General features: G+C 48.0%; 9 protein-coding genes across 9 annotated transcripts; 6 read left to right on the forward strand and 3 right to left on the reverse strand.

Annotated features, from left to right (window-relative positions):
• Positions 1-574: 574 nt before the first annotated feature.
• FMAN_01593 (uncharacterized protein) lies at positions 575-2,074 on the forward strand (the record flags this gene model as incomplete). Its single annotated transcript, XM_041820700.1, has 1 exon — positions 575-2,074. One exon carries the CDS (start codon positions 575-577, stop codon positions 2,072-2,074), a length of 1,500 nt encoding a protein of 499 aa, XP_041676934.1.
• A 257-nt stretch (positions 2,075-2,331) lies between these two features.
• Positions 2,332-2,835, reverse strand: FMAN_01594 (uncharacterized protein; the record flags this gene model as incomplete). The annotated part of the gene is made up of 3 exons (XM_041820712.1): positions 2,332-2,377; positions 2,433-2,631; positions 2,730-2,835. 3 exons carry the CDS (start codon positions 2,833-2,835, stop codon positions 2,332-2,334), a joined length of 351 nt encoding a protein of 116 aa, XP_041676935.1.
• Positions 2,836-3,526: 691 nt separating this feature from the next.
• Positions 3,527-4,390, reverse strand: FMAN_01595 (uncharacterized protein; the record flags this gene model as incomplete). The annotated part of the gene is made up of 2 exons (XM_041820723.1): positions 3,527-4,153; positions 4,208-4,390. The coding sequence occupies 2 exons, from the start codon at positions 4,388-4,390 to the stop codon at positions 3,527-3,529; spliced, it is 810 nt and encodes a 269-aa protein (XP_041676936.1).
• A 1,085-nt stretch (positions 4,391-5,475) lies between these two features.
• Positions 5,476-7,792, forward strand: FMAN_01596 (uncharacterized protein; the record flags this gene model as incomplete). Its single annotated transcript, XM_041820734.1, has 5 exons — positions 5,476-5,553; positions 5,685-5,779; positions 5,832-6,753; positions 6,803-7,328; positions 7,377-7,792. 5 exons carry the CDS (start codon positions 5,476-5,478, stop codon positions 7,790-7,792), a joined length of 2,037 nt encoding a protein of 678 aa, XP_041676937.1.
• Positions 7,793-8,242: 450 nt separating this feature from the next.
• On the reverse strand, positions 8,243-9,717 carry FMAN_01597 (uncharacterized protein; the record flags this gene model as incomplete). The annotated part of the gene is made up of 4 exons (XM_041820745.1): positions 8,243-8,843; positions 8,891-9,032; positions 9,081-9,364; positions 9,428-9,717. The coding sequence occupies 4 exons, from the start codon at positions 9,715-9,717 to the stop codon at positions 8,243-8,245; spliced, it is 1,317 nt and encodes a 438-aa protein (XP_041676938.1).
• Positions 9,718-9,863: 146 nt separating this feature from the next.
• On the forward strand, positions 9,864-11,306 carry FMAN_01598 (uncharacterized protein; the record flags this gene model as incomplete). The annotated part of the gene is made up of 3 exons (XM_041820756.1): positions 9,864-9,907; positions 9,960-10,683; positions 10,740-11,306. 3 exons carry the CDS (start codon positions 9,864-9,866, stop codon positions 11,304-11,306), a joined length of 1,335 nt encoding a protein of 444 aa, XP_041676939.1.
• A 1,085-nt stretch (positions 11,307-12,391) lies between these two features.
• Positions 12,392-14,970, forward strand: FMAN_01599 (uncharacterized protein; the record flags this gene model as incomplete). The annotated part of the gene is made up of 5 exons (XM_041820767.1): positions 12,392-12,519; positions 12,717-12,788; positions 12,848-13,588; positions 13,645-13,931; positions 14,099-14,970. The coding sequence occupies 5 exons, from the start codon at positions 12,392-12,394 to the stop codon at positions 14,968-14,970; spliced, it is 2,100 nt and encodes a 699-aa protein (XP_041676940.1).
• A 1,033-nt stretch (positions 14,971-16,003) lies between these two features.
• FMAN_01600 (uncharacterized protein) lies at positions 16,004-16,832 on the forward strand (the record flags this gene model as incomplete). Its single annotated transcript, XM_041820778.1, has 4 exons — positions 16,004-16,054; positions 16,114-16,234; positions 16,310-16,389; positions 16,509-16,832. 4 exons carry the CDS (start codon positions 16,004-16,006, stop codon positions 16,830-16,832), a joined length of 576 nt encoding a protein of 191 aa, XP_041676941.1.
• A 187-nt stretch (positions 16,833-17,019) lies between these two features.
• Positions 17,020-19,324, forward strand: FMAN_01601 (uncharacterized protein; the record flags this gene model as incomplete). Its single annotated transcript, XM_041820789.1, has 6 exons — positions 17,020-17,511; positions 17,580-17,629; positions 17,684-17,822; positions 17,880-18,398; positions 18,494-18,808; positions 18,980-19,324. The coding sequence occupies 6 exons, from the start codon at positions 17,020-17,022 to the stop codon at positions 19,322-19,324; spliced, it is 1,860 nt and encodes a 619-aa protein (XP_041676942.1).
• Between the last annotated feature and the right edge of the window lie 5,036 nt (positions 19,325-24,360).

Raw genomic sequence — 24,360 nt, forward strand, 5'->3', positions numbered from 1 at the left:
AGAGAGCGAGGGCCTCGTTGTGTGAGGGCGAAGAGAAATTACGGTATGAAGATGAGTCGTGAATTTTGGCTAGTTGAGATCCAATGCTCACGCAGTTGCTCTGTTTGTATGGATGGCGGGGTTCCATTAGGATATTAGCGTTGGGGAGGGGTCACACAAAGACCCAGAGACCCATGCCACAATGTCCATAACCACTATAGAACAAAGGGACTGTACATTCAACCTATGATATCACCTCTCATATATGGAATTACATATTATCTGACCTACCAAACTGTCAGCATGGTTGTGTTATTCATGAGGTTTAATAGGTATGCAGAGACATCGCCCTGTATGTATTACCTTATATTGTTAACCGCTACACGAACTGGACATGTCAACGGACTGCCGATAGGCGACAGCTGACCGCTAAGAATAGCGGCCCGTGGGTGTCCGCTAGGCTTTAAACAGCAACGAGCTGGCAGGCGTCCATGGAACGTTTTCAGGTGGGTTTGTGAATTTTGGATCGTCATATTTCCGCAAAAGCATCCATTGAACATCGATCTATCACGCGCCATTGCCTGCTGGAGTGGCCATGATCCGCTCGAGGACCGCCCGAGCGGCCTTCAATACGTCTCTCAGAAGACCTTGGACGTGCCCGCAGTGCATCTCCCGCAGCCGGTTCTATTCTGGAAAGTCCGAAAAGCGAGAACCTCCCGACCATCGTAAACTCGGTACCAAGCAAGAACTCTTTATTAGCTCGATCTACAGCCCTGGCTCCCCCATATTCCTACCGAATGGCTCGCGAATCTTCAACCGGCTTGTTGACTTTCTCCGAAAACAATACGTACGATATGGCTTCGAGGAGGTTATTACGCCAACCATCTACAAAAAGTCACTATGGGCCAAGTCAGGTCATTTGGAAAACTACGCCGACGACATGTATGCTGTGAGAGGGAATACAGAGCCACCGCCTGCGCAACATGACGGATGCTGTGGGAGTGACCAGAAGGACCTGAAGCCTGACGAGGAGGAAGAGGGTGATTATGGTCTTAAGCCCATGAATTGCCCCGGCCACTGCCTCATTTTCGCTTCCAAAAACCGTAGTTACCGAGATCTTCCAATTCGATACGCCGACTTTAGTCCTCTGCATCGAAACGAGATCTCCGGCGCATTGAGTGGACTCACTCGTGTTCGACGTTTTCATCAGGATGACGGACACATTTTTTGCCGACCAATTCAAGTTGAGAAGGAGATCAAGAAGACTCTAGACTTTGTCAAGGTGGTGTACACTGTTCTGCGATTTGGCTCAAATTACCGACTTGCACTCTCCACACGGCCAAAAGATCACTACATTGGTACCCAAGAGGAGTGGGATCAGGCTGAGAACGCTCTGAAGCGAGCTCTGGGTGCATCAGGCATGGAATGGGGTGTCAATGAAGGAGATGGTGCTTTCTATGGACCCAAGATCGATATCGTCCTCACAGACTCGGATGGAAAGGAGCATCAGACAGCGACCATCCAACTTGACTTTCAACTACCCAAGCGGTTTGAACTTGAGTATCAGGCCCCTGCGCCAGAATATGAAGCTAGAGGCGAGACGACCACAGATGCTTCTCTGCTCGACGAGTATGGCCCCGTGCGCCCTGTCATGATTCACCGCGCTGTCCTGGGCTCGGTTGAGCGTCTCATGGCTCTCCTGATTGAGAAGTACAATGGCAAATGGCCTTTCTGGTTGAACCCTCGCCAAGTCATCATTCTCACCATCAACACTGCCGAACCTGTTGTCGAATGGGCGGGGCAAGTGCGCAGTGTGCTGGTTGGTAACAACGACCAGCTTTACGAGCAGCTTGAGAACGGCACACTCCCTACTCAGGATAACGCATTTCGACCGACTGGGCTGTCGGTTGACATAGATGATAGTGCACGGCCTCTGGGTGCGAAAATCAAGGAGGCAAGAGAGAAGAACTATGGCGAGATCCTCGTGATCGGACAGAAAGATGTTGAGAACAAGCGAGTTTCACTGGGTAAGGAGATGCTATCACCAGAGGAGGTACGTGAGCGGTTCAAGACCATGGTAGACACATTTGCCTAGACTTAGAGATGCGATGTCGTGTAATAATAACTGTAAAACCACATTTGTATGATGCAATAGTCTCTATATCAGTCTTTCTTCCCTAATCATGCTGATAGCGCGGCGCTGCCATCGTGGCGCGGCTCGTTGCTATCACATTTAGGATGGTCAGGCTGATATGCGACAGTCAATCAGTTCCATCGGTTCAATGCCCAACGTCGTTGAGTCTGTTCGAACTCTTGACGTGCGGTAGCTATGAAGACCATCCAAGTGCGAAATCATCCCCTAGTGCGACCTGGGTTCGCCGCCTGTTGATATAGCGCCCTTGAAAGACAGTTAGTACCTGGTTTGTTCATCGCAAAGTGGTCACCCGACTCACTTCTTGTGTTTCTCATCGACATCACCGCCAGCCTGTTCAATACGATCAACCATGGCCTGCCTCTCTGAGAGCTGCTCACGCATATAGTCAACTGTCCGCTTCAGCACCAGGCCTTCGGATCTCCCCTGGCCTTCTAAGCCAGGGACCAGTTCAGTTAAGCGGTCGAAGCCTTCACGAATCGCTTGGCGTCGCTTCTGCTCTGATTGAGGCGCATTAGCAAATATCATCTCAAAGAATACTCAAGAGCATCTCAGATATCATGCGACAGCAAATATCACGTGTAAACAGTGAACATACCAGATGCGATATGGTTCTGCTTCTTTTCCTCCTCGGTGAGTCGTGGTTTCTCATCGGCGGCCCCGGCATCGCCATTGGCTGGAGACTTGTTATTTGGAGACGACATCTTTTGGCTGAGTAGTGATAGTGAGGAGAATGGTAGTGAGACGTAAACAAACAAACAAACAAACAAACAAACGTGCAAAATTTGTCAAGATGCGCATAGAACTTTCATGTGAGAGAGGATATGTAGGTCGCAAATGACGTGCAAGGGTGCTGCCCCGGATTTTCCATGTGAAAACCACACTACAGGACCCTTAGTCTGCCTGGTCCTTGCATATTGACATCCAATATGGAAGGCGGCGTTCTCCTGGTTTGGCGATTGAATCATGTCTTGGGTTGGTTTGTTCCTGATCTGCAACACCAATATTCTAAATTTAGTCATGATAATTATGTAATTATGTAACTTCACTCTACCGTTCTCAGTACATCCATGAGGCTCAAACTGGGTTGCTCGACACTACAAAGGCAGCTTGTCCTTGTTAATGCAATCTGTCTGTTAGCTCAGCTCAGGAGTCATGAGGACCGGGTATCATATGTCCTCTGGTGCTGAGACCTTGGGTCCACGATGACGGGACAGAACCATTTTGCACCTATCAGCTTCAAAGAACACTTCTGGAAACCCGTATAACTTAGAAGAAGCCAGGGAGAAATAAAGGACTGACAAAATGGGGAATGCTCAAGCCACATTGTGTAGCTCGTTAAATTGCATGAGTATCCATTCTATTTCCCTGGTATCCTCTATTCTTACTCAACACCTAGTCCTCCTCCTCCCCTTCACCTTCAAAGTCCTCCTCTTCCTGCCTGAATATAACTTTCTCCGCCATAGCCATGCATTTTCTCACTGGAAGTCCAACGACGTTGTCGACGCTTCCGTCAAGCTTCTCGACAAGCAACATGCCGCCCACGCCTTGCACAGCGTAGCCACCGGCCTTATCCGCACCCTCACGAGTCTTGACATACGCTTCAATCACATCATCAGGGAGACCTTCAGATTCACTCAAGAAGTACACCTTGGTCTCTTCTGTGTAGGTATCGATGACATAGCCCGGATGTCTCGCGTCTTCTCTTGGCGCGATTACTACAATCGACGTCAAGACCTTGTGCATTCTCTGGTCTCGCAGATGCTTGAGCATGCGAAGGTGATCAGCTTCACTTCGAGGCTTCTCCAGAATTCGACCATCCTTGGTAACGATAACAGTGTCCGCAGCAATGACCAGATCAGGATCCGGTATAGATTTCAGATGAACTTCAAGTGCGGTAGTATAAACGTCCATGCACTTTTGGTGAGCAGTTGCAGCTACATACTCGTAAGGACCTAATGCAGCCTTGTCGAGATTCTCGGGTTTCGTGGATGGGAGAATCTCAAGGTTTGTAAGGCCAAACTATGTATTGTGAGAAAAAGGCCATTGGCGTTAACTCGGATGTCTTTGGCTCACCTGTTGGAGCAATGCCTTTCTTCGCGGTGAGGCAGATGCAAGAATCACTCTCTTGCCGTTGAGATGCTTAAGAATTGGGAGTTCTAGCGGTATAGGACCTTTCCGTAAAGGCCGCTGGGGGGTGCCCTGAGTGGCGGTGGACTTTTCATAGTCAGGAGGTGGTTCGCTTGGTGTGTCAGCCATCTTGTCTGGCTACTTTAATTCCTTGTGCTGGTGAAGCGAAGTTGTAAAGGTTACAGTCCCTGAGATGAGATCTGAATCTTGATAATGAGGTCAATGTGGGGTTGAATAATGGGAGCTTTGAGCTTAGCAGTCTAGGTAGGCAGTGCCCCGTTTGACTGGGCTCCCAGCCTCTAAAACGGCCCCTCATAACGACTTTGTGCTCATCATGGCAATTCTTATTTACTTTTCTTTGGTTATGAGTTGAGTGTTTAAAAGCTTGGAATTGAAATACCTATAGTCTCTTCGAAGACAAGTGCATTCCCCTATTCGCTCACTATCTACTTCTGAAAATCATTAGATTGATTTGGATTTAATTGTGCATATTCTTCAAAGTATAGTTTTCATGATACATCTGAAGCGATCATAGCGTAGGCGATCTCCTTTCATTCGTATCATGGGTGCCTTTCAAGTTCGATGCATGAGGCCTGAAGCGTGTGAGAACAATAGCACCACAGAGGCGTCACTATCAATGCAACATGTATGAATTGTGCCGAGTAATAGTCCTTATTGTCTGTTGACATTCAATATTGTTGAATTCCATTATCAATGTCTGCCTTGTTGCCTTAACCCGTTTTCAGGCACACATAATAACTTCTCGGCAGGTCCAAGTGGATACCGTACCTCCACGGGCCACCACTAGCATTGGATCCATTGAATGTGCCTCCAAACCTCGCCCTCAGCTCCAAAGAAGCCAGCCCCATTTACCACCACATCAAAATCGCCAGCACCGGAGCATTTGTAGGGCCTGCATAGACCCGCGATAGCCTAAAGCAAAACGGGAGCCTGCAAAACATTCGAACGGTGCATTTTATACGGTGCATCCTCTAATTTCTGCCCTGATTTTTTGAGCTCCGACCCTGGACTTGGTATCTTGCTTGACGCGACCATTGGATCGCACGCGTCAAAATCCACACAAGCGCCGTCGCAAACGACCTCGATCTCCAGGTTTGCGATCCTCAATTGCGTCCCAACGAAATCCTCAAGGGAAACATACCGTAATCATCTTTGATGCGCTCGATTAGGCGACCCTATCGATTATAATCACAATGGACAGCAAACGCAAGGCCAATGGTACTGCAGCAGTCGACAACGACGACAGAGGCTCTAAGCGTCGCAGACTTACTGTAAGTCCGACCTGTCGCTTCTCGCGAATCTGAATATTTCCAGTTCACGCAGATCCCCCCATAGCACGACTTGACAACCTCTGTCAATCAGCCATCACTCCATCGATTTATTGACTGACCTTGGGTTCCAGGGCGATTTCGATCTTTCCAAAGGCGAATCTCGAGAATCGACAACTACATATGGTCTGTCTTTCCTAGAGCATATTCGAAAAACTGCCGACAAAGCGTAATTCCAACCAGATTTCCAATTACCGTTACCGTACTGACTCATCCTATAGTGGGCGTCTTGTCGCAACCAATTTCGAAGAACTTCCATCCCGCGAGGAAAATGCAGACTATTACGAACAAACACGCATGCCCATCTCATTATCCATGATCGAGCAGAAACTGAACGATGGCGAATTCGAGAACTTGTCCGAGCTTGAGGGCTACTTCAAGCGTATGATCAGCAACGCGAAGGAGTTCTACCCTCGGGGAACCGAGATATATGAAGATGCGGAACGATTGAGAAAGGCTGTCAGCAACTACATGACCAAGAAAAATCCGGCATATCATGTCAGAGGTTATCAGGCTGTGCCGACCCCGTTCCCGGACGATGATGACGAGGAGGCCAATGAAGACAACGAGGACGAAGAAATGAATGACAACGAGAACGACGATGAAGATGAGCCCGAGGAAGAAAAAGACGACGAGGATGAAGAGGACGAGGAAGAGGAAGAGGCGCCAAGCTCTCGTAGACGAACCATTACACTCAAGCGGAGAACACCTGGTCGTACACCTGGTCGAAGGGCGTCCACTCGAGGCAAAGAGACCCCGAAGCCAGCAGCGCCAGCCGCAAAGCCAGACCACGTCTATGAAGATGTACCCTATAAGGGATTATCATTTCAGCAAGCCCAGGAAAAGCTCATCGAGGAGCTTATCCGACGCGAAGACCCTGGATATGATGGCCCTTACTTCGAAGCTTTCATCAACCTACCGCCTCGGTCTCTCAAAGAGTATTTCAAGGTTATCAGTGACCCCATGTCGATCCGAAAACTGCAGAAGGCGGTCAAGGGTTTCCACGGTCGTGGTGGCTCAACTGGAGTTAGCGATTTCAAGTCATGGGCCGCTTTTGAGGAGAAGGCCAAGCTATTGTGGACCAACGCGTACTTTTACAATGAAGAAGGTAGTGAAATCTACTTGGTTGCGCAGGATCTCGAGGTCAGTATCATTTCGCCTGTGTTTATCAACATCTCTAACCGCGTTGCAGAAATTCTTTTATGATCAGTTAAAACAAGCACAAGCTGTTGTAACTGAACCTTCTCAACCGAAGATTAAACTAAAGGTTGGCGGATCCAGTGAGACGCCTACACCTGGGCCCAAAAAGATCACCATCCATGTTGGAGGCCAGCGAGATTCTGCGGATTCACCAGCGCCAGCTCAATCGAAGGGGGCGTTGACAAATGGTCAGACTGTGAACGGCACGGCACGCACTTCAACGCCTGCTCAAGCTGTCAACCCTCAATTGGAAAAGGCTAGGAGTACATCGTTATCTGCCGTGCCATCTCCTAGTCCTTCTGTACAGAGTGCTCTCAGGCCAGAGGAGGCCTCAAGGGCATCGCCAGCAGTTCCGTCACAACCGCCTAGCGCTGCACCTAGCCAAGCGACTCCTTCGGTTCCTGCGGCTGCTCCCGTTGCTGTCCCTGCTCCTGCACCCGTGCCGCCGCCCCAACCAATCACCAATCCGCTTGTTAACGGGTATATGGACCAGAAGCATCCTCGTCGTCCTGGTAAAGGTATTCTACCCAAACACATTTCCAAGCCGCAAACACTAACAAATCTAGGTATCGACGATGCTCTCATTGAGAGTATGAAGATTCAGGTTCATCCCACTCTCCAATCACACAGCCCTGTACTGGCAACCATCAGACCCAACCCCAAGGAGATGGAGCAGTCTGCCACTCTTAACCTACCTCCCCATCTCACCCGGATTCTTGCCGTCACCGCAATACCCAGCCATTTACAGACTAGACAATACAGCCTCTGGACACTGGTTAACAAGCAGCCACTCAAGCCCATTCATCACCAAGCTCCTGGCCAGCAACCTCACGAGCGCGCTTTTGAGGCAATGTTACATCCAGGGCTCAACGTACTCGAGTCACATCTCATCGCTGCCATTCCACGAGATGAGCGTGTTCCAGGCGGTCCGGAGGTTGAATTAGAAGTTTTCACCATCTCGATCAACGTCCTCAGGAATTAACACTACCAACGTCATCAGTCAGCGCATGGGAGAAATCAGGCTTCTGCATGGGAAATTTCAAGACCGCTTACTAAATCTAGTCATGGTAACTAGTTCTCTGAATTGGATGAGGGAAGTGTTTGCGAGTACGAACAATATCCAACGATGCCTTTTATGAGCAGGATATGGGAAGGCATAGGGTGGTACTGGTGTTGGGCGGGTATACGGATGCTTTTTTCTTTCTTTTCTTTGTGAATTTGCCTAAAGAATAGGCTTATAGGGAGCATTTGCACGTTGATGCTGCATCATTTCACAGCACAAGTTAACTGGGTAGGGTAGAACAAGGCAATATCAAACGCTGATATTCTAAATCTCCTATGGTATCTCAAGCCAAACCTGTTCCATGCGCCACGCCATGCCAAGCCAAGCCCTGCATAATTTCCGAAATTTATTTTGTTTTGTGATACAAGTCTAGCCAGGCGCAGGCCGTTGTTTCAGCTGCATCAAGTGCTTGAGCATGGTCTGGACAGCCACGTACTGACGAGTCTTGGGATCGTAGTAACCCGCAACGAGAACTGCCATGACCGCAGTCTTTCCCTTGAGTTCAACGATACCGTCAACTCTGATGCATCCCCTGCCGGGCAGGCTCTTGGTAGGCTTCCAATGGCGCAGAAAGGCGAGAGCGCCAGCCATGCTAGCAGCTTGAAGACGGGGATCGAGTTTTGCGTCTGGACCAAATGCAGCGCTAATGATCTCATTGAAGACTGGGGGGAGATGTGCAGTATGTGCCTTGGGATCGTGCTGGACTGCTGTTCTGGTGGCAGCCGGAGGTGGAATTATGCCAGGGAGGTTGCCCACTGGCAATTGGTGCCAGCCAGATGCTGGGGGATCAGGTTCACTTAAGCCGATCGCTTTTGAGATATCTAGCACTACCTGCTTCGTCAAGAAGCTGACAAAGGTCCAGCAACCCATAGCAAGAGCTTTGGGGTAAAGTGCTTTAGCAAGAAAGCTAGCAGCAATCGAGTCGATGGGTCGATCACCCCAGAAAATGCCCTCTTCGTCAATCATAATTCTTTATTGGATGAGCCAACGTATATCATGTGTAGGTTGAAGACTCACCCAGAGACATAGTGTATCGGTGGAGGAGCAGGCGGGAAGATGATGTCGAGCCAGTACTTCCTCACGGTTATTTCTCCACCAAGAAGCTTATTGAAGGCAGGGTTTCGCTCAACGCCACGCTTGATCTCGTTTGCCAGACCACCTATGCAAGCGTCAGAACGTGAAACCCCCTCGAACTGGCTTCACTTACTCTTGATCTCCTGAAGAAGCTTTTTATCCTGACTAACTTTGACGAATGTTTGCCACTCTGGGTCCGAACCTCGATATGGTGGTTGCTTGACTTCTGTGGTTGTGAAGGGGAACGGGAGAAATACCAACGGCTCGTCAGGGTCGTGGAGGGCCTCGGCTTCCTCTTTCTCCTTTTCAGAAAGTGCCTCCCATTCTGCGTCAGCCCAGTCGAATATGGGATCGAATACGACGGCAATGAAGATTTGCCAACAAGCATAGAGTACAATAGTCGTGAAGATCGCTCGGCTTCGCGGAGGGTTAGCATCACGGTTCGCTCAACCATGACAGCTTCGAAGCTGCCAGACATACCGGATTCGATATCGGAAGACAGCCCATTTCGCCTTTCTCAGTGTTCTCTTGACTTCCTCGGACCCCGCCTGGTTTGCGCTTCCGTGGTAGACTGGGTTCACCTTGTTGGCGCTTGTCGAAGGATTGGGCTTAGAGAAGTAGACCGGTATAGGATTCGATTGCCTTTGACGCCATGGCAAGAACGATATTCGCCTGTTAAGAGGTCGGATCTGGCTGGCGACTATTCGTTGGGTTTGGAATCTCGACGTGGGGAGAGCTGCTTGTCGCAGAACAGTTTGCCGAGCTAACATATCGCCTCCTCTGCCGCTGCCGCGGACGAGGATACCGAATAAGAAGTGCTCAAGTTGTAAGAAGAGAAGATGCGATTAGTCTCGCTACTGGATTATTAATTCAAGGAATGACATGCATCGTGAGATTGTCGACAACAAGAATTGCAATGCTAAACTGCTGTCCCACGGTTACGATTAGCTTGATACCTAGGTAGGTAGTGTAATCGGCGAGACTGTGCCAAATACGCTAAACACTGTTTCAGTCGCCACTGTAACGCTCTAATTGGGGGCCTGACGCACTGTATGACGGAACAACTCGAGACCCGGCCGCAACCCAACACGTGCATCATCCCGGATTCGCGTTGCCTGTATCAAGCTTGCGACGTAAAGCTATCTCAGCCTGGCTTCAGCCTCAAGACAACCAAGCTTCATCAATCCGCATCAAAAATGAAGCTCAACATTGGACTCAGTGCAGCCTTTGCAGGCATTGCTGCTGCATCTCAACAACCCGCCGCTGACGGTACCAAAGTTTACATCCTCCGAGGATCCCATCACATCGAGCCTACGACGAGTATCACCCCCAGCGAAGCCCGTCTCATCCTCTACCAGCGCCTCGCCCCCGAGGGACAGGACTTTTCATTTCGCGATCTCACAGCCTCTGACGATGAAGAGCATGTCGTTTCTTTAATGAACAAGTTTGGAAAGGCCCCTGCGCCATTGCTTTCTGATGAGAAGATCGCGACGCCGCGCCAGCTCGCTATTACCATTGAGGGAATGCCCTCCTTCGAATACGAATCATTCTTTGGCTGGCTATTTAACACACAGCCCGACTTCACCACGGATATTAGCAAGGAGAATGGCGAGCATCCTGAGGTCTTCGCAAATGTCCTTGCCAAGATGCCCGAGTGTCCCCTGAGCCAGATAGTTGCCTTAGACGGGAAGTGTTTCAACGGTCAATCGGCTTATGCGTCATACAGCAGGTCACAGGTAAGTAAATCCTATCATTTATATTACACCAAGTTATTTTCTAACAGCGCGATAAGGATGGCGACCACCCCACTACCCTACTAAACGAGCTTCCCAAGCTTCAGAAGCTCGCCGAGTCAGGCGAACTGCAGACCATCCTGGTTTTCCTCCCCGTCAACGTCGACTCTGAGGACAAGTCCGACAAGGATCAAGAGCTTCGACGTCGACAGGCTGAGACCGTTATCTCGTCTATTGAAGAGACAGCCGAGTCACCGGCCGAAACCTCTACCACCCCGGCGAAGCCTTCGAACCCCATTAAAGCTGTATGCTTCACCTCAGAGGACAGCTGTATGGAAGCTACCGGCAACTGCACAGGCCATGGAAAGTGCCTGAACAAATATGGTCAAAGCAAGGACTCTTGCTTCGTCTGCCACTGCCAAGTTACCAAGTCCGAGAGTGGCAGTGTCACTCACTGGGGTGGTAGCATGTGCCAGAAGCAGGACATCAGTGTCCAGTTCTGGCTCTTTGCTGGCTTCACCATTGCTCTCCTTACCATTCTGTACATGGCTATTGGCATGCTCTTCAGTGTCGGTGAGGAGAAGCTTCCTGGAGTGATTGGCGCTGGTGTGTCGCGGTCCAAGTAAAGATAGAGTGGAGGAGATGGGGAGAATTATGGGAACTGTCGGGCTGCTGGAGTTGTGTAAGCCGACTCGGGGAGTTTTCACAACATAATGACTCCAGGGCGGCATGTATCATCATATGGTGTATTTGACATACGGGCGTACAAAGGCTAGGAGCTTGTATCAGGTGCCTCGATAAGGGGCTTCTTTTGTTAGAATGCGTTTCGATTTTTGCGACCAGTTCATTGAGTACAAGAGCATGCAACTATTCGACTTATGAGAGTGCCTTTTCACATGTCGTGATGAGTTAACGAATGCTGATCCTCTTTCACATGATGGTTTTCTGAGCTTGGACATGCCATGACGTGTGTTGAGCAGGGCTCCTGGTCTTCTAATATTGTTCCTTATCGGTCCATATGATGTGATGCTGTTATGTTTAAGTGCTTGCTCCGCCTCGTGTGAATTGGATATTTGCGTCTTGATGAACGATCGTTGCTCTTGGTGATGGGTGTTTCCTGTTGAGATGAGTTATTTCATAGGAACCCGCCAATAGAGCTTGTATATATATCTTGGCAGTCCCATGGTCTTTCATCAAGCACCCGCTGATATGAGCAGCTCAGGCAAGCTCATCAAAATTATACTCCAGCACATGCTTCTGTTAGTGGAGCTGATAAGTATGAATAGCGGATTTCGAATCGAGCTTTGATGATATCATGCAACATCACCAGCTTGATGATTGATACTTGATAAGAAGAACACGTTGATATAACACCGCTACTGATCCAGCGACTCAATCAAGTCCGTTTTCGATTCTTATCAATGTATTTCTAAGCTTGAACCGGCATTCACTCTCCAATTCCGACCCGACATGGCGTTATGAGGCTCTTGCAGCTGAAACCCCTGGACCCACCCTACACCAACCGATTCCAAGCCGCCCCATCCCGGTTTCGACGTCTTCCCTTATTAACCTACTGATAAATACTAGCTAATACTACACGACTTAAAGAACCGGGTTTTTCTGCTTTTCGTCAAAAGTCCGCCGGACTTGTCAGTGTACACCGCCTTCCATTCCTCTCCTGCAAGCTCTTTATGCACGGCAGATCCCAGTTATGATATCCTCCAACACAGACAGACCCAAGCCCGCAACGGCTAAATGGGGCGCTGCTTGTGCACAGTGTTCTACAGCGAAAGCCAAGTGTATACGGTCAAATAACACTCCTGGATCAAAGTGCGATAGGTAAGCATATTTTTAACCCCCTTTCTACGTTTCAATTACTTCTCGGACAGTTTGAGCCACGTGGGATGCGGCTCCGAAGGGCCCGAGATTTCCGGAGGCCTATGACCGGATCTTCGGCGGCCATTACGGAGCCTCTCCATAATTAATCCCGGGACCGCGGTTGAAAAGGGAAAATGGGACTGACACATGCTTTGCAGATGTGAACGACTAGTCAAGAATTGTACAGAGCAGGTTCATCGACCCCGGAAAAAGAGAACTGTCAAACCATCGTAAGTTAACCCTCATAACACACCGCGTCCACATATCGTCAGCCACTGACATGATTTAGACGAACTGCTCAAATAGAAGAGAGACTAAACGGACTAGTCAATCTTCTCAAAGCAGGTGGCCTCACCAATGCCGATCTTGCAACAGACACTACTTGCATCCCAACTGAAGTTGACCCTACCACTGCTGATCAAAGGAAGCCTTCAACGAAAGAGAGGGATTCTTCGCTCTTTCCTGAGACAGCAGAATGGTCAATACCTGATACTTACAACTCATATGCTCCTCCACAATGTATCTGCAGACAGACCAGTGGGGTGGCTCCCCCTCCTCCGGCCTCAGACGAGGAGCTCTTGAAGCTCTATCGAAAAGAGTTGCAGGCTCTTCACCCGTTCGTCGTCATCCCTGATGGAGTCACAGCAGCGAAACTCAAGACGACGCGGCCTTTTCTCATGTCAGCCATCCGTATGGTTACATCTTATCGCAGTCTAAGGTCGATGCGGGCTCAGATGTATCATCTGATGAAGTACATAGGAGACCACATGCTCATCCGCTCCGAGCGATCCTTGGACTTATTACTTGGAATCGTTGTCATAATTGCGTGGTATAAGTATCACTGCTTCATGCACGCACAGCTAAACAACTTGATTGCCTTGGCCTCTACCCTCGTGGGCGAGTTGGGCTTGCACCGCAGTCCGAGTGTTCTTGAGCGGACCAGCTTGATGGTTGTGACACCATTCCAACCGGCAGCAAGGACTAACGAGGAGAGGAGAGCCTTGTTAGGGGTGTGGTATCTATCTTCATCGTGAGTTTCACCACTATCACTCACTGATCGGTTCTTTTGGGACTAACTGTTGTTAGAATGTCTCTTGGTTTCCTACGGATAGAACCCATGCGGTACACCAAATACATCCAGCAATGCCTGGCTGTTCTTGAGCAGGAAAGGGAGTATGACACAGACATGCGCCTCGTGACGCTGGTTCGTGTTCAGCATTTGACGGAGAGGATCGCACAACTTAACGCTCCAGATGACCCAGCTGAAGAAGTTGTTGGTCTACCAGCAGCACCATTATCAGCCTACGTTTCTGCGTTCCATGGTGAGCTCGACAGAATCAGAAGTGGGCTATCTCCTGAGCTTCAAAACGACAGTGAGTTCTAGGATTGAGAAATTGTACTACCAATCCACTGATATCGACTTTTGCAGGAGTGATAAATATGTTTCTAAATACGGCCATGCTCCGGTTATATGAACCTCCTATACTTGATGCCCCTCGAATTATCTCAATGTCAGAATCACTGACGTCTCCAACACTAGGGGCTGCTTCAGCTCTTGACATCTTTTACCAGTCAAGGAACGCCTTAAAGAAGTTCTTCGATGATTGGCTTACAGTCCCAATTCCAGAGTTTTACAATCAGACAACACCAGTTGTTGCACAACTGGTTTACGGGATGACAATGCTCGGTCGCTGGGCCAAATACACGGCCCCGATCCCTTTGACAAAGGCTACTACACCGATGCCGCAAGACACAAGCGCACGAGACCCTCATGATGACATTTACAAGGCCGACTCTGCATACTCGGCGAGTGTCAGCCCGTCAGTGGCAACGCCCTCAGTAACGACGGGAAGAGATTCTCATGAAACCAGTCCGATTTCGCTGCGGGAGGGTACAGATCCGAGACTGCCAGCTGCTGTGGCCGCTCTTCGGTCACAGATCCAGACCCAACCAGGACTCTCCCTTGATGTCACAGGGATACTATCCGCTATCTGCGCACGATTTGAAGAGGCCAACGCATCATTCCAGATGGCGTCGACGGAGCCTGGTTCATCGGACCACAACCTCTGGAGCATGAGCGCCATCAAAGTCAAGATCACAAGGGCAAAGCTGGAAAGATGGGCCGAGATTGTCGCCGCTGGGACAGAAGCGCTCAAGATCCACGATGACGTCCAAGACACAGATATGGCCGAGAGTAGTTCGTGCGACATTGGACGAACTGCTGGCACTAGCGCAATGCCACCATTGGGTGACGACTCGAACACAGGTGTTGGTATGCCTGACTGGCATCCCGAAATGCCGTGGTCATCGGAAATGCTGCAAGGTGTGGACCCGTCAATATGGTTTGACGGCTATCTAGACTGGGGAGCCGTCGTCATGAGTTCAATGGGCAATTTCGAGCAGCAGATGTAAACACCTAGTTAATTATTGTTGCACAAAAAGCAATATATCTTGCCGCGGTGCATGCTGCCAGGTACCTATTAACATACCCCTGAATACATATTCCCGATACGGTCTAACTGCATAAGCCACAGAACCTGAAGTTTTGTCTCAAAGCGTGGAGAAAAAATAGGGCTCGTAAATTCCCCCGTGGTTAATAAGGTTGAAAGAGTTGCATTGGGCTTCGAAGCTACCTGACCGCTTTTGTGACACTCGTGCATCATGTGATAATCGTACATTGATAAACGCAACACGTCGTCTGTAGTGTTGGGCAGCAGCGCGTAGTTGATGGTGTCTACTATCTTTCGGGGTCCGAGTACACTTCTCGGTGAATGCTGTGCAATGATGCACAATTCGGACGGAAACATGGCTGATCCCTACCTGTCACTTATACGAATTCGCTGGCCGTGAGACAATAAATGTGAGACAACAAATGTGAGGCAACAAATTTTATCAAATTGCAAGCTTGAGACCATCTCTATAAATATGTCTCTGTCGTACCAAGCTCTCAAGACAATTTTAGGGTTTGTTTCCACCTTGTACTCATCTCATTTCTTAATATTAACATCTTGTGCCGACAGTTCACTGACGCCACCCATGCGAATACGACTGGATAAAATTGAATTCCGACTGACCGGTGTAGTAAGACCCTGCGGAATGGAGAAGAGATTGTACAACACATAAGGCAATAGTTCAACACTTGCTGCTTCACCGTATGTAGCCCGCCATCGACCAAGTGCCAGTCAATAGCACACAAAACAAGCCAACAGATGCGATGACCATGACTCGGAGATGATGGACCCCGATAGTCGAGATGCATGTACATACAGGGGTGAGCCTTATATAGCTTTAATAACCCCCGAACCCACCCCCTGGGCTCTATGTTTGTTTGCCTTATTGGAAGTATCCTTCTTTTTTAGGTTTCTTTAGACGACTCCAACGAATCTCATCAAGGGTGTAAATGTCAGGAAAAAACAAAAACAAAAGGAAAAGGAAAAAAAGTCCAATGGCATCACCATCACCTCCAACGTCAACTTTTCGAAATATCCAAGAAAAGGTGCGGGCTTTGGTCATCAGACCACTCACTACAGAGGGCTGACTAGACTAAAACTCAAGGCGACAGCATATATTCATGAAGCTGACTTCTGGCTCAATGAGGCAGAGAATCGCAATTCAACCCTCGCTGTCACCGATTGGCGTAATCTTTGTTTGAGGCCCCCTATATTTTTTCTCAACTGTACGCCCCATCTCCTCTCATTATACACGCCACTATGGCTGGGGATTCCATAGGTTGACATTGGTGGCCTTAAAGCTGCGCCTCCTACCCTCTACTTCCAGACTCCCTTCAACGAGCTCGCTCCTCGTAAGAAGGTTGTATACGTATGGATTTGTGTGAGTAAATTCGATCAGAAGTGCAATTCATGAGACTCAGGCAACTATTGCTAGTTTCCTCAACACCCGCGCTCTTACTAGTCTTGGAAATGTATATATATCTTCTAACACTCCCTCAGTGTCAGTGCGGCCACGGCGGAATGAAGATAACAGTCGATCCTTGTCCATACTGTGGAGTTCCAAGGTGTGCCAACTGTGATACAAGACGCTTCAATAGCAGATTAAACACATCTAATCCTTATCCCGAATCTGAGGACCTGTCTTGCCGACTTCCCTTATCTACATTAACATATTTATCTCGCCAACCGAACTATACGCCCCCTGAGATCATCCTTCAAGGAGCTGATACAAAACTGAACCTCGGGTTATTTCTGCCAGTACGTACGATTTTGGTTGGAGATCTGGCCAGAGAAGGAGAGGAAGGAGAGGAAGAGAAGACATGACAGTTTCTTTACTATATCACACTTGTTCGTTGGGAGAGTTGGAAGATTCAAAACTCCCACGTTTAGTTTGTTTTTTGTACAGGAGTGATGATTTACACATAAGCTTTTGTCCAATACGAAAAGAATCTTTGACTCACCGACTAACAATAATTGATGTGACAGAGATATCTGCTGCCAAAGCTGAGATATGCAGCTGCTTAGACGGAACACAACTCTCCCAATAGCCTCTCCAGCTCATAGTAAATTCTCACGCGCTGCAAGTTACTATGCCTGGGTTAAGGGTGCCATATGGGATGGACCAGATGAATGGAGAGACCAGTCTAAGATCGACAGATACAAGATCTCAGCCGTGGAACACAATAAGCCCTTTGTCGAGGTTATCAAAGAAAGGTCCGGCTATGATTTCTCAGAGATCTCGGCATTCATGGACCGCAATCCAGGCCTACTCCACTGGGAACATGATACACTCTGTGTTGAAGCCTTTTGTCAGGGCGCCGATGAGATTCTTGACAATCCTGTTCAAGACAGAGCTCAGGACAACCAGTTGCCGAAAGAGAACGGACCAGAAGCATGGGTCTCGGATCGAAACTACTGGCTTTCTCAGGACGGGATAGCACAGGAGCATTGGTATGGCCAAGTGTTGGACCGTCTTGGGTTCTACCAGGTCTTGAAGAACGAGGTGCGTGGTTGCGAGCGCTTTATTTACTTCCTGTCTTTCAAGAGCTGCATACTTACTGGTAAATCTAGCGTTTCCGACTCAACTCGACAGGGGAGATGATTGGGCCAGCTCGACAGGTGTAAGTCCCAACCTGGCCAGCTACTGTGCTGTTGACCTTTTCTGACTTGGATAGGTATATCAATAATCCAGATGGTGCGAGTGTGTTAGCAATCCTGCGAACAGCGCCACATCCCCATGCTGATGGTCTTCGAGACCTTCTCTCAAACTACATCTCGTCAAGCCCAACTCCGAATCTGTCACTGAGAGTTTCGGTAAGTGGATGCAAAGGCGAATTTAGATCCCAGGCACTAACCATGCTCTTCCTATAGGACTTTTGGAATGCGAGTTTCGTTCTCAATTTCAATCTTCCCTTTTTCGCTATTGGACCTTCGGAAAAACAGGATAAGCGAGTCTTCCATACCAGCAAGCACAAGTTTCGTGCCAGATACCCCCTTGATTCCCTGAACCTACAGGATCCGCGATCGCGTCTAGGATGTGGCGAAAACTTCTCGTTTCAAAAGAAGCTCGTCTTACATGAAGCGGTGTACGCACTGATCACGACGGGCCCAAGTGAGCCGCACTGGACTACATATTGCTTCGACGAGAACTTTTTTGAAGAGGACGAGGATGAAAGCAGCGATGAAGATGAAGAAAGTGAGGATGAAGATGAAGGTGAGAGCCTAGACGTGAGCGTCGACCCCATCATAGATGAAGCGGAGCTCAAGGGGCTCATGAACATGTGGCTCCCCCGGCAATACTCTCTTGCAGCATTGGCAAAACAGCTTGACAAGATATTGGGATACCATGCCCATGTCCACGAAGTTTTCAAGCATAATTTGGATATTTATGTGAGCCATAACTCCCTGCCTGATCTCTTTGGAGTGGGCTTTCTTCGAGAAAGCAAAAGTATCTCGTCACGTTTGCACCGCTAACCCCCTGGCAGATGTCTAGTGCAAGAGATGGATCTGTGGAAAACATATACCCTTCAGTCAAACCAGCCTGGAAGGGATTTTCTGAACTGCTGGGTAAGGTGATTTTCTGCAACTCGAAGCTAATCGAGGCCGTGGATGATTTCCTGGCGAAAGAAGTGCAGGTTAACCCGGATGGAGCGCCCCAAGGAGTGTTATGGCAAAGCCTACGTAATAACGCAAAGGCCATGAAGTCTCTTCGCTCTATCAAAGACTCACTCTACAGGTTGCGAGCTACCGGGGGCAAACTTGAGCAAATAAAAGAAACCTTTGAAGAGCTAAGACGAGAGGTAGGCCACCCGGCTTCACGCACTAGTCGAGTGTATTAACGATAGGTTTCAGAAAAAGTTTGACCATGCAGACGAGCAAAAGGATAGGGAGAAAAGGAACCAGGAGTTTACCATTGCAGCATTTGTGAGCCTCGCCTTCAAAACAATCGGATGACGAAGCTAATCTGCTAGGTTTTTGGCATATTGACCCTGATTGCTCAAGTGTACAGCGGAAAACCACAGAAGGACGACCCGGAATCCTGGCCACTGTACATTGCCATGGTAGTTCTGTTTGTGGTCATCTGCACAGCTGGTATACTGTACATTATTCGGAGACGAGTCATTCGACTTGGCAATGCACTTATGACATACTTCAAAGAAAGGCTCGGGACGATAAAAGAGAAATCCAAGAACAGCTCAAAGACTGAAACTATGCAGAGGTGCATCTGCTGGCTTTGGGCCAAATCAGGAGGTGCAGATTTGCTCCGGTATCTATTGAAGATCTTGGGAAGAAAGCAACACTTACTTCCCAAGTGATGTATATGAGGAGTTTATTTTCGGGCAATAAATATACACACTAACTGCTCATGAAAATACTTTCAAACAAAGAGCTAGTCTCCATGTGAGAGATTGGTAACCTTTCACCGACTATTGTAGCGTCTTGTATCGCAATTCGGACATCGTTGAATTGCACAATAAGGACAAGGATCCACGCTTACCTTCATTCCCCCTTGACCGCATTGGCACTGAAGGAGTGTTAGATAGTGTCAAATTGCCAAGGGCTGACCGTGGACGAGTGAAAACTTACGCAGAACCACACGTACACAACTTTCCTACGTGGTGGTATTTCTCTCAGAGGAACTGGGGGAAACAGCGATTGGTTGACTTGAGAAGATGCTATGTTAGCTGCTAGAAAGTTCATGGAGAGATATTGGAAAGGAAGGGTGCATTCAACTCACCCTTGAGGCCACCAAGCTCTTCTGTATCGATTACGGGCAGTTTTGATCCCATTACCACTCCCCGCTGCTAAATAAAACAAGAATCAAAGGAACTGAAGGCTAAGCTCACTTTAGTTTGGTGTCTATTGGGTTTCTCCCATAACTCACTGCAGGTTTGATTCAACAACTAGCACGTATTGGATGGTAATCGTATCTACTTTCGTAACAGATTTCTGACTTGAGAGGCCACTTTATCGAAGGAAGAGGCGAAGAAGTTTCAGCAATGTTAAAAAATAGATGGAGAGGAAAGATGTGGTTTTCGGTGCATTAATGCATCGATATTTGACTGTTGGGGTGGAGCGGAACTAAGCCCCCTTACTTGGAACTGTTCTTGCATAATGCAAGGTTTCTTCTGCTGTGTATCATTTGTCAAATAAAAGTAGAGCGCAAGCCGGCTAGATATCAGAATATTCTAATAAGCACACCCTGTATCAATATTGAGGAATGAACCCGACGGGCCGGCCCGTCATTGCAAATCGATGTACAGTCACCCGTTGTGGGATCGACTTCGGGTCCAGGGTGTCCGTCTCAGCGAACTCTTCACAGACTGGTGTTACTCAATAAAAGAGAGCTTTAGAAGAGTGTAGGACACCCTGCTCGCCAATTCCGCTCTCTCTTTCTCTTGCTGTTATCCCAAGTGTGGAATCCTAGTATAAGGCGCAGAATGATTCTTTGCTTGAAGTTCTATACTCAAATTTAGAGTCGTATCAGCTTCACAATAATAAACGACACCAAGGCTAGTGGTCTGGAACTTTGTGTTCTTTGTATGGTGCGCACACGTTTGTGTGCAACCCGTTCGGGACCAGACTGATCAGAGAGATTGGTTCAACATGCTACCACATGTTGTGACATGTTGTATATAGCTCTCGGGATAAGCCAGTTGAATCATTTAATAACCTTGCAAGCTAATATTATGTTTTACGTTAGAAATTTGGATCTCGTAGCCGATCTTGTGGTTTGTGTTCCTGGAATGTGTTCCCTGATCCTTGGTCGTTGAAACTCCCACAAAGATTATCGTGTATCGGAACGCAACAGGGACAACATTCATAGTGTACCTATCGTAAAGATTAAATAAAATCCAGAGTTGAAAGGGCTGACATGAAAAGAAAAAAGTTTGCTCCCTTTTTGCTAGTGAAGCAAACGTGCTTCTGAACATACTGCTACCAGACTATGCTCACTTTGGAGTGTCTGGTGCCCGAAAGGATATTTGAAGTTGAATTATAGATATATACGAGATATGGATAATCATGATTGGGTAATGAACCTCTAGCCTAAATGGTTGCTGTATAGATTGGTTGGCGATAGCCGATTCAAAATCGGAGTTCCTACTATATCGGCTTATGCTCTGGTGCCTTATTCAACAAAGCCGCGATAGAAGAGTGACTTGAGAACTCAGTCTCGAGGGTCAATTTGGCCTTGCGTTATTAAAACTAAGACAACAGAGTTTAGTAAGAACCCAAACATTTGGTTATTACAATGGATGCGAGATCCTTCCATGAAAGTGAAGCTATTGAGAGATCAGGGTAAGATGCAACGTCTTTTTAGAGTCCTCCGTCAGGGATTAAGTTTCCCTCCGCTTTACAAGGCACCGGCATGGCCCTGGAGTGGCTAATGAAAATAAGGCCGTTAGATTTGCACGGTCTAGGAGATTGTAGCTTATCAACACCTGGGTCTTGTGTTGGAGGAAAGCAGTCGATATACTCGAATCGTTATTTAAAGCCATCGTTTAGAAGTTGAACACTGGCACATGATCAGACGGAATTTACGGCATAGAAACGCACCAAGGTTCGTATCTCAAGAAATGGCTGTTTATCTCATGCCATCCAGTACATCTTACCAATGGAGATGGATTGAGTTCCTTCACAATGCTCAAACTTTGCCGGCCCAGTTGCATGAGTTCTCTTTTATCTGATGAACAAGCCTTACATGGTCAGATTTTATTTCTTGGAAATCCTTCTTTGCAGTTCAAATAAAGTCTCGGTATGAGGAATTCCCTGTTCACTCAGCCCACTCGTAAGCTAAGTAAAAATGTCCAAGACTGCTGCTTGCTGTAGTACTTCTGCCACGTCTACACAAGCTCAGAGTTCTTCCAACTCCGAGTTGTCCCTAGAGATGCGTCACACAGCTGAGGTTTGAAAGGAAGGGAATATTCCGCTATAGGCTATTGAATACAGTCCGGAATTAGGTCTCTGATACTAGCTGTATGTATATCATGATTGGTGTGCTGGTTGGGCTGAATTGTGTCCCAACCTCGGGGAACTCCGACCAACGCCCAAGAACAGGCAGCTTCAGGCTGCGTAGCTCTTGACGTAGCCAGAGTTTGGCAATGCCAGACTGATCGGTCTAAAAAAGCCACGGCGAATGCATTATAAGATATTCACATGCCTGCAGCTTACTGATCGATTGAGATAGTCCATGGCTTCATTATAGGTTTGGTATTTATCGAGGATAGGAGCTTATCAATCTGCGAAAGGAGATGACTTTTAAACCTTTTATGTAAGACGCTTGTTTCCGAGATACTGGACCTTTCAGAGACACGGCGGACGATAGAGTTGGCGTCCACGTTTTAGATCCACACCATCATCACCTGACCTCTCAATATCGGTCTCACAGGAAAGACACTCGGAGGTCAACTCTTGCACAACAAATTCCAGTATTGCCCGAAGTTGCACTGGATTAATACACGCGAACTGGGGTGGTATGTGAGACAGCTTCTTACGTGTCACTGACTTCAAGACTCGAGTCTTAGTTGCAAGGCACAGGAGCAAAGACAAATGAGGTTGTAGCATCTTTGTCCTATTTAGGTATTCTTAGGTGCACCAAGGAGATCTTATTGGATCAGAAATACCCTGTGAGCTTTCAAGTCGGTGTGCATGTGTCCGGGCCGGGATCGGACAGAATAGCCAGTGTGACGTGAAAAGCCAAAGCCTGAATGGCCCTGATATTAGTGCTACCGTTGATTTGATGACGGACTGTCAGACAGACGCCAGAGGATGCGTCTTGCTATATATCTTTCGGTATATGTACCGATTCCTTTCTTCCGCAACTGCGCCCTGCTTCACCCGAGTTCCAACCTGGGTTTATAAGAGCTCGAGACCCCCAATTCACGTTTCATCTGCTTCCAAGCAAACCATATGTACATATGTATCAAATCGGCCTCACCTACATGATGCAGGCAGGTCACCACGAACTTCCAGTTGCAGCCAGTAACCGGACCGCATCAGGCCCCAAGACCAGTCTGAGACCTGACGCCGACCTTGACTCGGAGACTGACTTAGACATGTATTATGACTTATCTTTAACTCAAGGAGATGATTCACGACCACTTAGAACCGACCATCTTCTGCGAACTTGGACACCTTTCAGGGAGGTACCTCCTCGAAGAAAGGTAGTCTGGATATGGACATGTGTAGGTGAAAGAAGCGGGCTGACACATAGCCCGTCATATGAGACCCATACATTTGTACCTATCGAGCTAACTTCAACTTGTCAGTGCATTTGTGGGCAGGGGGGCATGAAGATTAACGTTGATCCGTGCTTTCGCTGCGGGTTTGATAGATGTCCAAACTGCGAGACTCGTTGTGTCAACAGTCGCCCATGTTAAAGTGTACAGTCTCGCCTACCATCCGACTCAGGGAATTGGGGCGCGGCCAAACGTGGGTGTGGCTCCCAAGCAACATGGTTTTAGTCTGAGAATAATCGGATTTGGGTCCGACTATAAGGCCTTGCAAATATGCAGATGTGAGTGCCTTGATGCTCCATATTTGGGGAAGGGATGGGCTTTGTTGGAAATTATTGGTTGTAATTAGGCTGGTGTGGAGGGAGGAAAGCCCTCGGTGCTTCTCCGATGATAGAATGTACATAAAGTCCCTTCTCGATTTTCCTATTTCTACCTACAACTATCTCGAGAACTGTAGAGCTTTGCTGAAGAACATTTCTTAACTGATTCGCGACTCATGCATGGGCCTATGAATCTGACCACACATGTCAGGACTCCTCCACAGATAGAAACCTCAACAACACAACGAGCTCAACTCTCGATAATAAGACTACCCCACCCGGGAATTGAGAACTCACTCATGTAAAAAGCATAAATTGCAGGCTATAGTCATTTGGCTTTATGAAAGACCTGCAGCCTTGATTTCTTGTTCCTACATGGAGGCAGAGTTTGGCATATTCAGTGGATCGCCTTGACGTGATATCCGATTTGTACGGTTTAAAGAGATTATGAGGATGCGAGTTTAATCATTTGGAACCCTTTGTCAGCTTATGACGGCGAGAATATGTGAATGAATGGCATTAGGTCGAAGAATCTAGGTTTCTGGCAGTGTTGACCTCAAGGGCCACCATCTACCTACCTACCAGGTACTAATGTTAGACACCCCGTTCCTGTATGTACATGACAGTTAACTAACGAAACAGCAGTTGTATACCAAGGCTGACAGCTAGACTCTTATCACAAAATTTGACTTCTAGTCCTAATTAGAGTGCAGCATGATCACTAGGCGTCGTCTTGTCCAGGCAAGTTGAGGGGCATTCTGTGAGGCAGTACAGGCCGTGGGATTCGCAACCGAC

This window comes from Fusarium mangiferae (assembly GCF_900044065.1).
Source record: "Fusarium mangiferae strain MRC7560 genome assembly, contig: FMAN_scaffold001, whole genome shotgun sequence".
Lineage (NCBI taxonomy): Eukaryota > Fungi > Ascomycota > Sordariomycetes > Hypocreales > Nectriaceae > Fusarium > Fusarium mangiferae.